General features: G+C 38.3%; 1 protein-coding gene across 4 annotated transcripts in view; it reads left to right on the top strand.

Moving 5' to 3' along the window:
- The window catches only part of PFKP (phosphofructokinase, platelet), a 48,034-nt gene extending 36,095 nt beyond the window's left edge, over positions 1 to 11,939 (top strand). For 3 of the 4 annotated variants that reach the window (XM_075082417.1, XM_075082420.1, XM_075082418.1), the window contains 7 exons: positions 1,714 to 1,866; positions 5,502 to 5,666; positions 7,420 to 7,481; positions 8,489 to 8,600; positions 10,013 to 10,112; positions 10,729 to 10,834; positions 11,407 to 11,939. In XM_075082417.1, coding sequence (XP_074938518.1) covers positions 1,714 to 1,866; positions 5,502 to 5,666; positions 7,420 to 7,481; positions 8,489 to 8,600; positions 10,013 to 10,112; positions 10,729 to 10,834; positions 11,407 to 11,560 — 852 coding nt within the window. In that variant the 3' untranslated portion in view covers positions 11,561 to 11,939. The remainder of the gene's footprint in view (positions 1 to 1,713; positions 1,867 to 5,501; positions 5,667 to 7,419; positions 7,482 to 8,488; positions 8,601 to 10,012; positions 10,113 to 10,728; positions 10,835 to 11,406) is intronic. The other variant, XM_075082419.1, reaches the window with a different exon arrangement.
- The last annotated feature ends 724 nt before the right edge of the window (positions 11,940 to 12,663 follow it).

The following is a 12,663-nucleotide window of genomic DNA, read 5'->3' on the forward strand; positions in this document are numbered from 1 at the left end:
TGAAATCACTTGCATCAAATAAATGACAATATTTAATGCAAGTAAAACATATCTTAACTGCATCTTAACATATCATAAATGCAGACTAACCAATTGTGTTAGTTATTACTCTAAGTCTCCCTTCAACTTGGTTTCCCGAAAGTCTCAGTATAAAACTTTGTAGAGAAACTCATGTCTTGCAGATCTCCAGGAAGCCCATGTGATTTTACCAAACCATCGCAATTCATTGTGTCTTTATTTTTCAGTAGAAATAAAAACTCAAAGCAGCCTGACTGAGCTGAGTTGGGCTAGGCAGTTACTGACATTTGACATTTTCTCACTGAGTTTTCATCCACTTAAAAAAAAAAAAAAAAAAAGGGAAAAAAAATCCCTTTGCTGCTCTTCTGGTTGTAGTGCTTCTCAGAGCTACAGGTGTGAAAGTGCAGTCTTTCAAACTGTATTTCAGACTTAAACTGGAAACGCATCCTAGGACTGAGCTTAACTGAAAGTTGCACTTACAAAACACGCGCAGAGATAAGCTTTAGGAAGTCAGTTTGCACGTCATGCACCTACCACCATATGTCCTGTCCTCACTGAGCAGGATCTGCTTTATCTAGGAAAAAAATTGAGAGAGTAGAACTCTCGCAGGTGGATTTTTTCCCATCACTTCCTCCTAAATTATTACTGAAATCAGTTACTGTATAGATATTTTTGGACATAGCTGTCTAATAATTTGATCTGCAGTAGTTTCTTCTCTGACCTGATTTGAGAAATTGAAAATATGAGACTTCTGTGAACATCAGTCCTTTCTGGGAGAAAGAGATTAAGAAAAACATGACATACTATGTAATCAGGCTTTCTTGAGGAGAGCCATTACATAGGCACCTTGAAAAATTGCCACACATCATGAGAGACGTTGATCAGTTTAGATTAAGAAGAATTGGAATAATGTAACTAAAAAAATGTTTACTGACTTAAAACAGATGCACGATCTTAACCTTTAAGTAGTATTTTGACATCTATATAGGAACACCTAATCCTTTTCACATGATGATTTACTTTGTAGTGTTTGGAATCTTCCCAAGGACCTCCAGCTCCTTTTCAAAGAATCTTTGAATTGTACCTGCAAACTTTATTAACTCATCCATGTGCACATGGTCCTGGATTTTTCTGGGCCTACGTCCAGCCTGTGTGTGTAGAGGCAGATGTGTGGTGTTGATAGAATCTTGGAAGGCGTAGGCAAAACTTATTTTTTTCTTGGTGGAAACAGATGTGTGTCTTGAGTTTATAGGATAACATAGTTTTTAAAAAAGCAGCTTTCTTTAAGCATTTCCTTCAAGTTGTAGATGTTTTACTGGTTAACTTTCTAAACTCCTTAACATGTATCAAACTTTGTTCTTTAAGTGGTTTCTTGTGGAATTATTTCTAGTCTACCTTTATGCTGTCTTTTGCTGCCCATCTGCTTCAGACCTCTATGCTGTGCACACTTCACACTCACTCTCTATTAACTTGCACTAATCTTCTGCATTTCTTCGAGGAGCATTGTGCCAATGCAACCCTAGTGCACTGTTGTGATATGTACAGGAAACCGCCCTCCCCCTGCCCCCCCCAATCGCACCAATTGTATTTACTTGGGCCAACGGACAGCCAAATTTACCATCACATGCAAGGAGTCATTAGCAGAGCAATCCAAAGACAAGGAATGTATCACTCATACTTGTACCACTGCTTCAGGCCTATGAAAGTTGTCTGCAGCTACATGAGGCACGTTCCCGTTTTGAGGAGTTTTGCGTACCTATCTGTGTGTTGCCCGCTACTATTAGCAACAATGTGCCAGGCACAGACTTTAGCATTGGTGCTGACACTGCCTTGAATGCTATTGTGGAGGTAAGACTGCTTATCTTTTAAAAGTTAAAATTATAAAATGTGTAACATTAGGGTACCTAAAGACCTTGAAATGTCTAGTTTTCTAAAATAATTTATTTACTGGGGGTTTTTTATGATTTATAGCTAAGAAGTTTTCTAAGACTGATTAAAGATTTACCTAATAAAAATTGTGTTGGATGTTCAACTCCTGGGGACTCTGTTTTGTTATCCAAGACTGCTGCATTAGTGCTTAGGACGTTTGCTTTTACTGAGGAGAAAATATTTTGCTTGCTTTGATATTTTTTTTTTTTTTTTTTTTTTACTCTTATACAGCTCCTCAGCATTGTTTAAGTGAAAGAAGAAAGCACATGTTTTATAAATAAATGCCAGATTTATTGCATGGGCTAATGACTGAGCTCAGTGCAGTAGAGCACTTTAAGTACATGGTTAACACTAAACACGTGAATAATCCTATAGACTGCATTAGGCTTAACATATATTAAGTGCATATAAATCCATGCATAGTATAAGCAGTTAGTCTGTCACTGATGCTAACTAAACAGTGTGAGGCCAGAACTTCCTATGCATGAGTTTTCCATTTCAGTCAGAACAATCAGTTTTCTAGTTTTAGCCTGCCATAGCATTTTCCCTTGGGTACAACTGCTACATGGACTCTCCAAGTTCTTTACGATCCTATTGAGTCTGCTGTAGCCTCAGCAAAGGGAACTGAGTTGAGGTCTAATGCAAACAAATAAGTAAACCTCCGAACAGCTCCGGGTTTTACCGAACTCCTCATTATCAATCCATATAAATCATTATGAAGTAATTGGCCAAGAAAGAATAGAGATCATTGGGTTTGAGAAATGTAGGTTTGTTTTCCTGCTCTGATACAGTGTTATTTATTTATATAGAGTGAAAAAGCTCCAGTAGATAATTGAAAGAGCTGTGTCAGAATATATTCTGGCTTGGTCTTTGGGAGATGCAGTACAGCATCCCTGAGGTGAGGCCGACCAACGATGCAGTGTGGGTAAATTGTAGCAATGTGTACGTGAGCAGGACACAGGCACTCCGTTAGCTGCTTCCCCCTTATCTACTGTGTCAAGCTAAGTCTGCTAATTATGACTGAGGTAACTTCTAACAGTGATTCACCTGTAAAAGTGAAAACATGAAAACACAACGGGGAAAAAATGGTTATATATATTGCTGCTTTCTTTTATTTCAGTGCTTTTATTATTAATTTTAATTGTAATTTTTACAGCTTTCAACAACGCTCTTAATAAAAAAAAAAACAAAATAAAACGGGTTGTATCTACTGAATTTGGTTATGGTTAGAATATTTAGTTTATGCTAAAAACAGAACACTTGGTTTGGCCTTTCTAGCCTATGGAGTAGTTTATGAATTAATGATTCTTTAAAAATCCATCTATGTCATTATTTTATTTGGGCATTTCTGTGACAGTCATTCTGAGACAGCAAGAATTATAGGAAGTTTCAACTATGTCTCTTGTATAGTCAAGAATAGAAATCCTTCTAAATAAACCTGGAGTAATCCCAAAAGCAACTACAGTTTTACATCCTTGCTTAGAACGTAGAACTTCTTAAGATGCAGAAAATTTCATTCTACTACCAGCAGCTGGAAAACTTCTTTAGAAAGCTTGGCTTTTACACATGTTTTAAGTCTCTCAAAATGAAGGAAATCTTCACATGTGTATTTATTTCTTCAGTGTCTAAAGCCAAGGTCTTTTTATATCATAAGCTAAACACACAGTATCCATCCAGATCCAGGCACCTCTTTTAAATTGAGTTAGAATTGGTTCAGTGCTGAATCTGTCACTATTAAAAGTAATGGGGATTCTTATAACTTTGTTACTGTTTACCATATGCCAGATGCCAGTATTGTGCAAAAACTCTTATGAAACCACATCTGGAAGGGGCAAGTAAGTGCTTGGGAACACGGTAAAATCCAAGCTGGGTAAAAGAAAGTGTCATTTTGAAAAACTCATGAAATTCAACGTAGGCTTTTGTGATGTAGTTTGTTACGGGGGTACTTCCTGCTTAGGCTAGCAGAATGTCAGTCCATATTCTGAATAAATTAATGTGAAATCTGTGCTTGCGTGTCTATATATGTATGTGTGAATACACATAACATGGATGTATGCAACTATATAAGTAAAATATGTATAAATTAAATTACATGTATCTTGGCAGCTGGACCTAAATAAATGCATACACTGGTTTTAGTCCTTCAGTGTATTAAAACTTATGAGGTTAGAAGTTCTATTCTTTTATTGTTTCAAGGTTTCTCTCATATTCATTATTTGTTCTGTGGTCTGCTAGGTATCTTTTTAAAGACTGTATTGCTCACAGTCTTAATTCCAGCTTAGAATATTATTTTCAGTTAGCTGAATGGAGGTGCTGGTTATATCTGTGAAACAGAAATACCTCAAATATTACTGTATCAATAGTTACTCATTCAGAAAATCTGTAAGGCATAGGGATTTTTTATCATTACCATAATTCAGGTTTCAAGATGACAAGCTTCCCAAGTACTTCTATTTCTCATTTTTACTAAACAGAACTGGTGTTGGGTGGGTACATCAGTTCTGCAAAATTCTTCATGTCACCAAGTCTGGTATAACCTACTTACTTATTTTTAAGACAAAGAAGGAAATGGTAGCTTTCTCTTTCTGTTACCTGCTTTCTGAAAGGAAGATACATTATCTGATGACTTCAAAATAACTTTGAATGGTAGAAAAACTCATTCTAGGAAGTAAGAGTTTGTCAGATAGCTTTTTGAGTACTATTAAAACCTGGAGACATGTAGTAACCTAGTTCCTGCGTTTCAACGTTTTCCTAAGTTTCCCAGATCCTCCCACACTGGAGATTTTCTCTGTTATTTTCTAAGTCTCTTAGGCAGCTCTGAAAAATACTGATGTTAATTGGTGGCATGTAAGCAACAGATCTCTTTGCAAAGAACATTTTTTTATCCTGGTCACAGTAAGATTTAGCCTGTGGAGATTGCGGTCTTTTTCTAGTAAGTATGGACCTATTAATAAAAAAACAAAAAACATTGGGGAAAAAAAAAGCTCTGGTATTGCTTGAAAGAATTATATTTATGTGTATATCATTATTGGAAAGTAAACCATAGGACAAAAACATGCTAAGGACTTAAGAAACTGTAACCGTTAAGTATGGTTGAGAATGCAGTGTATTTTAAAATCAATACTAGAAAGAGATAAATTCTTGAGTAATGAATAGAGTTAAAGCAAAGGAGAGAAACTTGCTCTACCAGAGCCAATTAAAAAGCTCCTTTATATCCATTTGTATTTGTGTTAGAAAACTATCACAACTTTTAATTCCATCCACAAACCAAGATTAATTCTTGTTTTACTGTTTGCAGGAAGAAAATAAATATGAGCTGATAGTAGCAAAACATTTCATTTTGGCTGTGGTGTTCAGTGTATGATTTATAAGAATTACTTTATTTGGTGTTATTATAGTTAAATGGGTTATGCTATGTTGGAATTTTTAAGGATGTATTTTTTATAAATTCCTTAAACTTCTTTACTGATAAGTGACATAGAATTGCATGACATACAGAAAACAGAAATTCAGACTTTTTCGTTTAAACTTACAATACGTTGTCTTTGATTTAGACGTGTGATCGCATCAAACAGTCAGCCAGTGGTACCAAGCGTCGTGTGTTCATCATTGAGACCATGGGTGGTTATTGCGGTTATCTGGCTAACATGGGAGCCCTTGCGGCAGGAGCTGATGCTGCTTATATCTTTGAAGAACAGTTTGATATTCGAGAGCTCCAGGTATACAGCATTAGAAATGTTTTCCTCATTTTTAAGTAGATCCTAAAATTGTTGTACAAATACAGCATAATGTGTATGTTTGAAGTAGATGGCTCATGTTACAAAAACCCTAAAATATTAGGTTGTATCTAAAAGCTATGTTTGTCAGTAGCACTCGCATGTAAAGCTGGTTCTTACATCATATTATATAAAGGAGCATAGACGAGTTATTCCTGGCATCAGATTCAGTTCACTGACACAATTATTGCATTAGCCATTAAGCACTACTAGGTGAACTGTTTAGTTTTTATTCTTCTGATTGAAATTCAAATTACATGTAAATGAACAGACCTGGGCCGTTTTAAAAGAAAAAAAGGCGGGGGGGAAAGAAATACCTTTTCCATTGTGTTAGAGGGCTATTTGTGGCAGGAGTTGAACAGTATGTGAGATTTATTAGACACTGACTTTGATGCCACAGCTTATTCAGAGCATGTTTGGAGGTGTTACTAAAATGAAGATCCCAGGCTTGAAGTACAGATTAGGGTGTGAGCTGATACGGAACTTGTCTACTTAGGAGGCTTTTACACTTCCGAGGTAGTTGGTGCTAGCTGCGGTCATGAGCAAACACAAAGCTGAACAGATAGAAATTTCCTGAAAGGAAAAGAGATGTGAAATGAATTGTAATTCGTCCCCACTCATTTCTCACTGGCATGTACTCTTCATGTCACGTGTGGGAGTACCAGCACAGCAGTACATCACTGCATCTGTACAGGACTTTTGCAAGGACTGGGAGTTAGGGGCAAGATACAATCTTTGGTGGTAATTTCTGTATTTTTATGTATATTGACATTATCCAACTTGGTGCTATACCAGTATAGCATACAAAAAACTTAGTGTTGCTATTAAAATCACAGAATCCCAGCATGGTAGGGGTTGGAAGGGACCTCTGGAGATCATCTTGCCCAACCCCCCTGCTTGAGCAGGCACACCCAGAGCAGGGGGCACAGGAACGCGTCCAGGCGGGGTGTGAATGTCTCCAGGGAAGGGACTCCACAGCCTCCCTGGGCAGCCTGTGCCACTGCTCTGGCACCCGCACAGGAAAGATATTTTTCCTTGTATTGAGGTGGAACTTCCTATGTTCCAGCTTGTGCCCATTGCCCCTTGTCGTGTCACTGGGCACTATTGAAAAGAGCCTGGTCCCATCGTCCTGACACCCACCCTTTAGATATTTAGAGGTATTGATGAAATCCCCCTTCCATCTTCTCTTCTCCAGGCTGAACAAACCCAAGTCTCTCAGCCTTTCCTCATAAAGGGAGATGCTCCAGTCCCCTGATCACTTTGGTAGCTCTCAGCTGGACTTGCTCAAGCAGTTCCAGGTCCTTCTTAAACTGGGGGGCCTGGAACTGGACACAGGACTCCAAATGTGGCCTCACTAGGGCAGAGTAGAGGGGGAGGATAACCTCCCTCGATCTGCTGGCCATGCTCCTTTTAATGCAGCCCAGGATACTGTTGGCCTTCTTGGCCACAAGGGCACATTGTTGGCTTATGGTCAGAAATCAGTTATTTGTGATGTGGGGGAAGAAGTAAGTTTTAATCCAGGATGAATAGCCATACCCAGTATACTATCCTGGATCTCCAAAAACCTGCTGGTAATGTGAATTTGCACATAATACTTGATGTGGAATACTTCACAGAAGTTCTCAGAATATGTATGCTCATTAAAGTTGTTTTAGGGTTCTGTATGGCTTGTTAAAAATACTTTTGTTGTTTCTAGGCTAATGTGGAACACTTAACTGAAAAAATGAAAACCAGTATCCAGCGTGGTCTAGTGCTGAGGTAAGCAAAGTAGTTTTAATAGATGGCATCAGTGATGCTGAGCACTTCAGCCAAGTAGGCTGTTCAGCCACTTGCAAAGACACTCTTAAGTCTGTATTCCTTGATTATTCCTTTACCATGAGATTTTTACTAAAGCTGTAGCTCCAGAAGGCAAGTCTGGGGGCTGTCTGGATGCTCAAGTCTAAAACTTCCTTCTTTCTACATACATATATTTGCTCAATAATCTAGTATTTTATCCTATTTTCAGCTGATTTTCTCATTGGCTTTGTCTTTTCTTGTAAATTCTTAATAAAGGTAGTCCGAAAACTAGCGTCAATGTGTACACGTAATGTATGGCCTTTATTATAAAATCCTACTTAGATTTTAGGAGATAATATAGAATAAAATATCTTTCAAAAATCAAAACATTTTAAAGTATGTTAATTAGCATGTTTTAAAATTACACCTTTTTAGGCAGCGTAAATCAGGCTGTAGCTGCTCTCTTCAGCATTTATTTTCAGTATGCCGAGTAGCAAAGTGCTGAAAAATGAATGCCACAATAAATTGTATGAGAACACCACTATATTTGTTCAGGTTCTACTACCTGTATGACTAGGGAGAAAAAATATCCTATGTTTACAATATTGGTAAGGAACAACCTGAGGTACTGTTCATTATCCGTGCTTTCTTAAAGGGCAAAATGATGACATTGGATGCCGATGACGTTTTGTTTTAATGCAGTTTTTCCTCTACATAATGAACTTGTCAGGCCTAAAATGATATTTTTCACTACCTTATTCAACAATGGATTCCAAGCGACCTGCTAGTCGTGAATGTAGTAAAAGTAATGCAGATTTCAAAATCATGAGCATGTAACGTGAAAGTGAACCTATGGCATTAGACGAAAATATCGAAGCCATGATTACTGGTATCAAGAAAATGGGAAAACATTTGTCACTCAGTAGCTGTAAAGACATGAACTACTTAATAGTAAATTTGCTAACTATATCTGGCCTTTATTGTTACAGAAACGAGAACTGCAATGAGAACTACACAACAGACTTCATTTATCAGCTGTATTCTGAAGAAGGAAAAGGAGTGTTTGACTGTCGAAAAAATGTATTGGGCCACATGCAGCAGGTAAAAATGACCTTAAAATTGCAGACAAGCTTAACTTTGAGCAAAGAGCATACACTATTCCAGCATTTCAAGCACGTCTGACTCGGGAATAAAGAAAAAAAAGTATGTGGGTTTTTGTTCTTAGGTAACTCAGAAGTTTTTGTTAGGATTATATTTTATTGCAATTCCTTCTCAAAAATCTATTTAAAAAGCCACATGAGATTCTTAGTTATTTTCATTTTTATTTCTCTTCTGTCTGTATTAATATACAATTATACTTTTTAACGGGTAATACAGCTATCTTTTACTGTCATATATCCTTAGAACACACTTATCTGCCCATCCGCAATGTAGCTGGCTTCTGAACCCTGGAAAAGATGGGATTTCATTAACAAAATATGTGCAGATGGGTTTTTCTTGTGGAAAAGACAGTTGTGAGTGTGGTCTCTGAACCTTGTGTCTCATCATCTCACTATCCTACTTGTTAGTAGGCAAATAGTAAGTTTGTAATTGGGCTACACTAACCACCAAGACTGAGGTGGAGTAAAAAATACTAGTAGTGAAATGGCTGTCTTTCCTTTTAAGTCATTTCAAGTTGTATGTATAGTCCCCTTACACATATATTTTTAGGTTATTCAATGCTGAGGTTGACGCTTTCTGCATAAAATTTAGCAAAGTTTAATCTGAAGGTCAGGACCAGCATTAGTCAGTCTGTTTGGAACTACTTCACAGATGATTTCAGTCCCATCTGCTGCGTTGAAAATGGACAGAAAAGTCAGACTTTATATAATACAAACAGAGGTTTTTTTAAAAAAAAAAAAACCACAACAAACCCAACACTTTTGTTCCCAGAGCTCTGTAAAGGCTGGCATAATGCTTGGAATGAAAGCAGCCCCAAAAAAATAAATAATGCGCTTACTAGTCTAGGAAGTCCCAGTGCAGCCGTGTCGTCCTGGTATTACACACACGGTGTTATGGCCTTCCTCGTTCTGGCTGCAGGGCAGCACTTTGCTTCCCAGGCTGCCCAAATGAGAGTCAGCACTTGTGTTCCGTAGGCTCCGACACCTCTCTTGAAGGAGTTTTCTCATTCATATTATGCTGAACCGGGTTGCCCTGTGGCAGCGGGATAGCCGGGCACTTAGTGATCCGCACTGAGGGGAAGCTGAAGGAAGGGAAAGCTGAGCCGAGCATTTACCTAAGTGAAAAGTGTTATTGATTCAATTAGAACTTGACAAGGGCTTAACACAAATTTTAAATGTTTTAGCTGGATTTGCATGGTGGGGTTTTGGGTTTGTTTTTCTAATTGGGGCAAATAGAAATAAGAGGTAATAGAAAAGAAAATAAATAAGCAGGCCATTGACGGAAATGACCGATAAAATAGAGAGAGACAAATGCTGGTTTGATAACTAACCCACAGTTAAATTTTCACACAGGGTGGTGCACCTTCACCATTTGATAGAAACTTCGGGACAAAAATTTCTGCAAAAGCTATGCAGTGGATCTCCAAAAAACTGAAAGAAACCTACCGAAAAGGTGCAGAAATATTTGGTGCTCTCTGTTACTGTCTTTGGCTAGCTGTCAGTATATGAGACTACTACACAAACGTATGAATGTAATTGTTAGTCAATGTACTACATCCCCTCTTATGTTTTTATTATTCAGTAGGGCCTTGCTGTGCTTCCTACGGGAAGATTTCCCCTCAAGTGAGGTCAATAATTCAGAGAGATGTTTTCTTTCTTCAAAAAATGCTAGTGTGATTGCATTTTTTCATGCATGAAGAAGTTGATGGTTATATAGTTACATCTGTTCTTCCTTTTTGTTTCATGGTGGCTACATGGGAGACAGAAGAAGGTAATATGTCTTCTTTGGGAATTTCTGTAAAGCACTGTTTACTAAAATCTAATGTAAAACTGGATGTTAAAATTCAGTCGTCTTGTTGATTAATTAAGCTGTATTTTCATTCCTAATCATCAAAGCTAAATTAAAAAAGTGATGATCTAACCCTATTAAAGAACTAATTGATGTTTTATCTTTACATTAAATATTCAGTAACTGGAATTAAGCTCCCTATTCAATTTAATTACCAAAAAAGGGTATTTGCCCTTACAAGTGTGAACAAAAAGATCCTGAATGATTTCATTCTTTTCAGGAAAAGTGTTTGCCAATACGGATGACTCGGTTTGTTTGCTGGGAATGCGTAGACGGAACCTTGTTTTCCAACCTGTGGCTGAGCTTAAGAGTGAAACAGACTTTGTGTACGTATACGCTGCTTACCCTTTCAACATCTCAGCACAGGCTTCCTTTCACCACATCAGACGAGCATCTTCTGCACAGTGCTGACGCACAGCGTCCGCCAGCCATTTCACTCCGTGTTTGTCTTCGGCCTACGGCCAGCCAGCGATGCACTTTGGTTGTTCACTTGTCTTTTCTAACAACTCCCTTCGTGTTTTCTCTTCATTCTCCTTGTACTTGGAAGTCTCTCATTACAAATTCTGGTGCTCCGCTGTCCTTTTAAATAATGTTTCGTAATTGCCTTTGCTTTAATGCCCGAATTACTTTACTTCTGGTACAGTTTTGTGGGGCAGCATTTTTGTGCCCTATTTGGTGTTATACTTACCTATAAAGAACATCTTTATAGTAAAATCTATTTGTTCCTTCAGTATTCTGTCATTATTCTCTCCATTTTGGGTGAGTGTTTACACCCCACCAAAAACGTCAAAACCTGATCAGGTGGCCCCTTACTGTGGTCGTTGTCAAATGACCTACAAAATGTGTTTGTTCTCACTACCAAGTAACACTTGGGTTTTTTCCCCACCCCCCCTTACAGACACAGGATTCCCATGGAGCAGTGGTGGCTGAAGCTGCGACCACTGATGAAAATCCTGGCCAAGTACAAGACTAGTTACGATGTTTCGGACTCAGGCCAGCTGGAGCACGTCGCTATGCACAGCCCAAAGGAAGCAGAAACCGGAGCCATCTAAAAACACCACTTTCAGATTATTGTAATAGATGCACATTGTGAGTAACAATGCTTTAGAATCGTTACAGCTTTGTTTTGTAACATTTAAATTATTGTACCAGCACTTTATGTGAAACAAGACATTCGGATGTCACAGATTTTGTCCTGTATTTGTGTTATGTTTGAAACAAACCCTAGCATCTAATGGATAAGCACCATTTACTGATACCACCCCTTAACAGTAAGCGCAACACCGCTCTATGCACTCTGTAAGTTACTCACCTACTGCACTTTGTTTCAGAGTACTTACACCCAAAAAATAAGTGTAGATGGCTAGCTTTGTGTTGAGTTACAGGATGTGCTTAATGTATCTGAAGTGAAATAAAGTACTGTTGCAAGTATCATGAGTGACTTGTCGGAAATTGTATTTACCTGCTTTTAACCAACGGGGAAAATAGTGCTGCATAAAGGACTCTCTGCGCACTTTGGTGAAAGGAAAAAGCAACTGCCCTTTTCCTTCCCTAACCCTGCAGGAAGTACTCAAAAGCAGGGCAAGCTGGTTTTCATCGCTTCTTCAGGATTAGGCTAGAACTCAGAATCCTTTCGCCTTGTACAAGGGATAACAACACTATTTTTTGGGGGGGTGGGGGATCAAAGCTTTACCAACTTGAGATGCAGAAGGGTTTAAGCTGGCCCTTGCTTCATGTTCCCTTTCTCTCAGCTTCTTCAAGATTATTTACAAAGAAAATCCATGATGATTAAAAAGGGTAAAATTGATTTTTGAAATTGGGCTGACAAACAGCCGAATGTTTCCTCATGCCAGCTTTTCTGTTAACCGGACCTTGACAAGAAGCTAATTAGGCAACCTTCAGTCATATTTTGATATAACACAGCCTAGTAAACTGGCAAGGTAAGTGGAACTGAAAATACACTATCCACCGACTCCACAGTGATGTGCCCCGTACACTGCACTTCACCACAAGCTTGGCTTGATGCAAAGTGAGATGCACTGTCACAAAGCTCCTCCACCCTTTGGTGGCTTCTGCCAAGAAAGCTGGAATTATCACACCAAAGAGTGAAATCTGTCAGTACGAGAGGCAGAGTTTTTACATACCCAACAACAGA

This window comes from Phalacrocorax aristotelis, chromosome 2 (genome assembly GCF_949628215.1).
Source record: "Phalacrocorax aristotelis chromosome 2, bGulAri2.1, whole genome shotgun sequence".
NCBI lineage: Eukaryota > Metazoa > Chordata > Aves > Suliformes > Phalacrocoracidae > Phalacrocorax > Phalacrocorax aristotelis.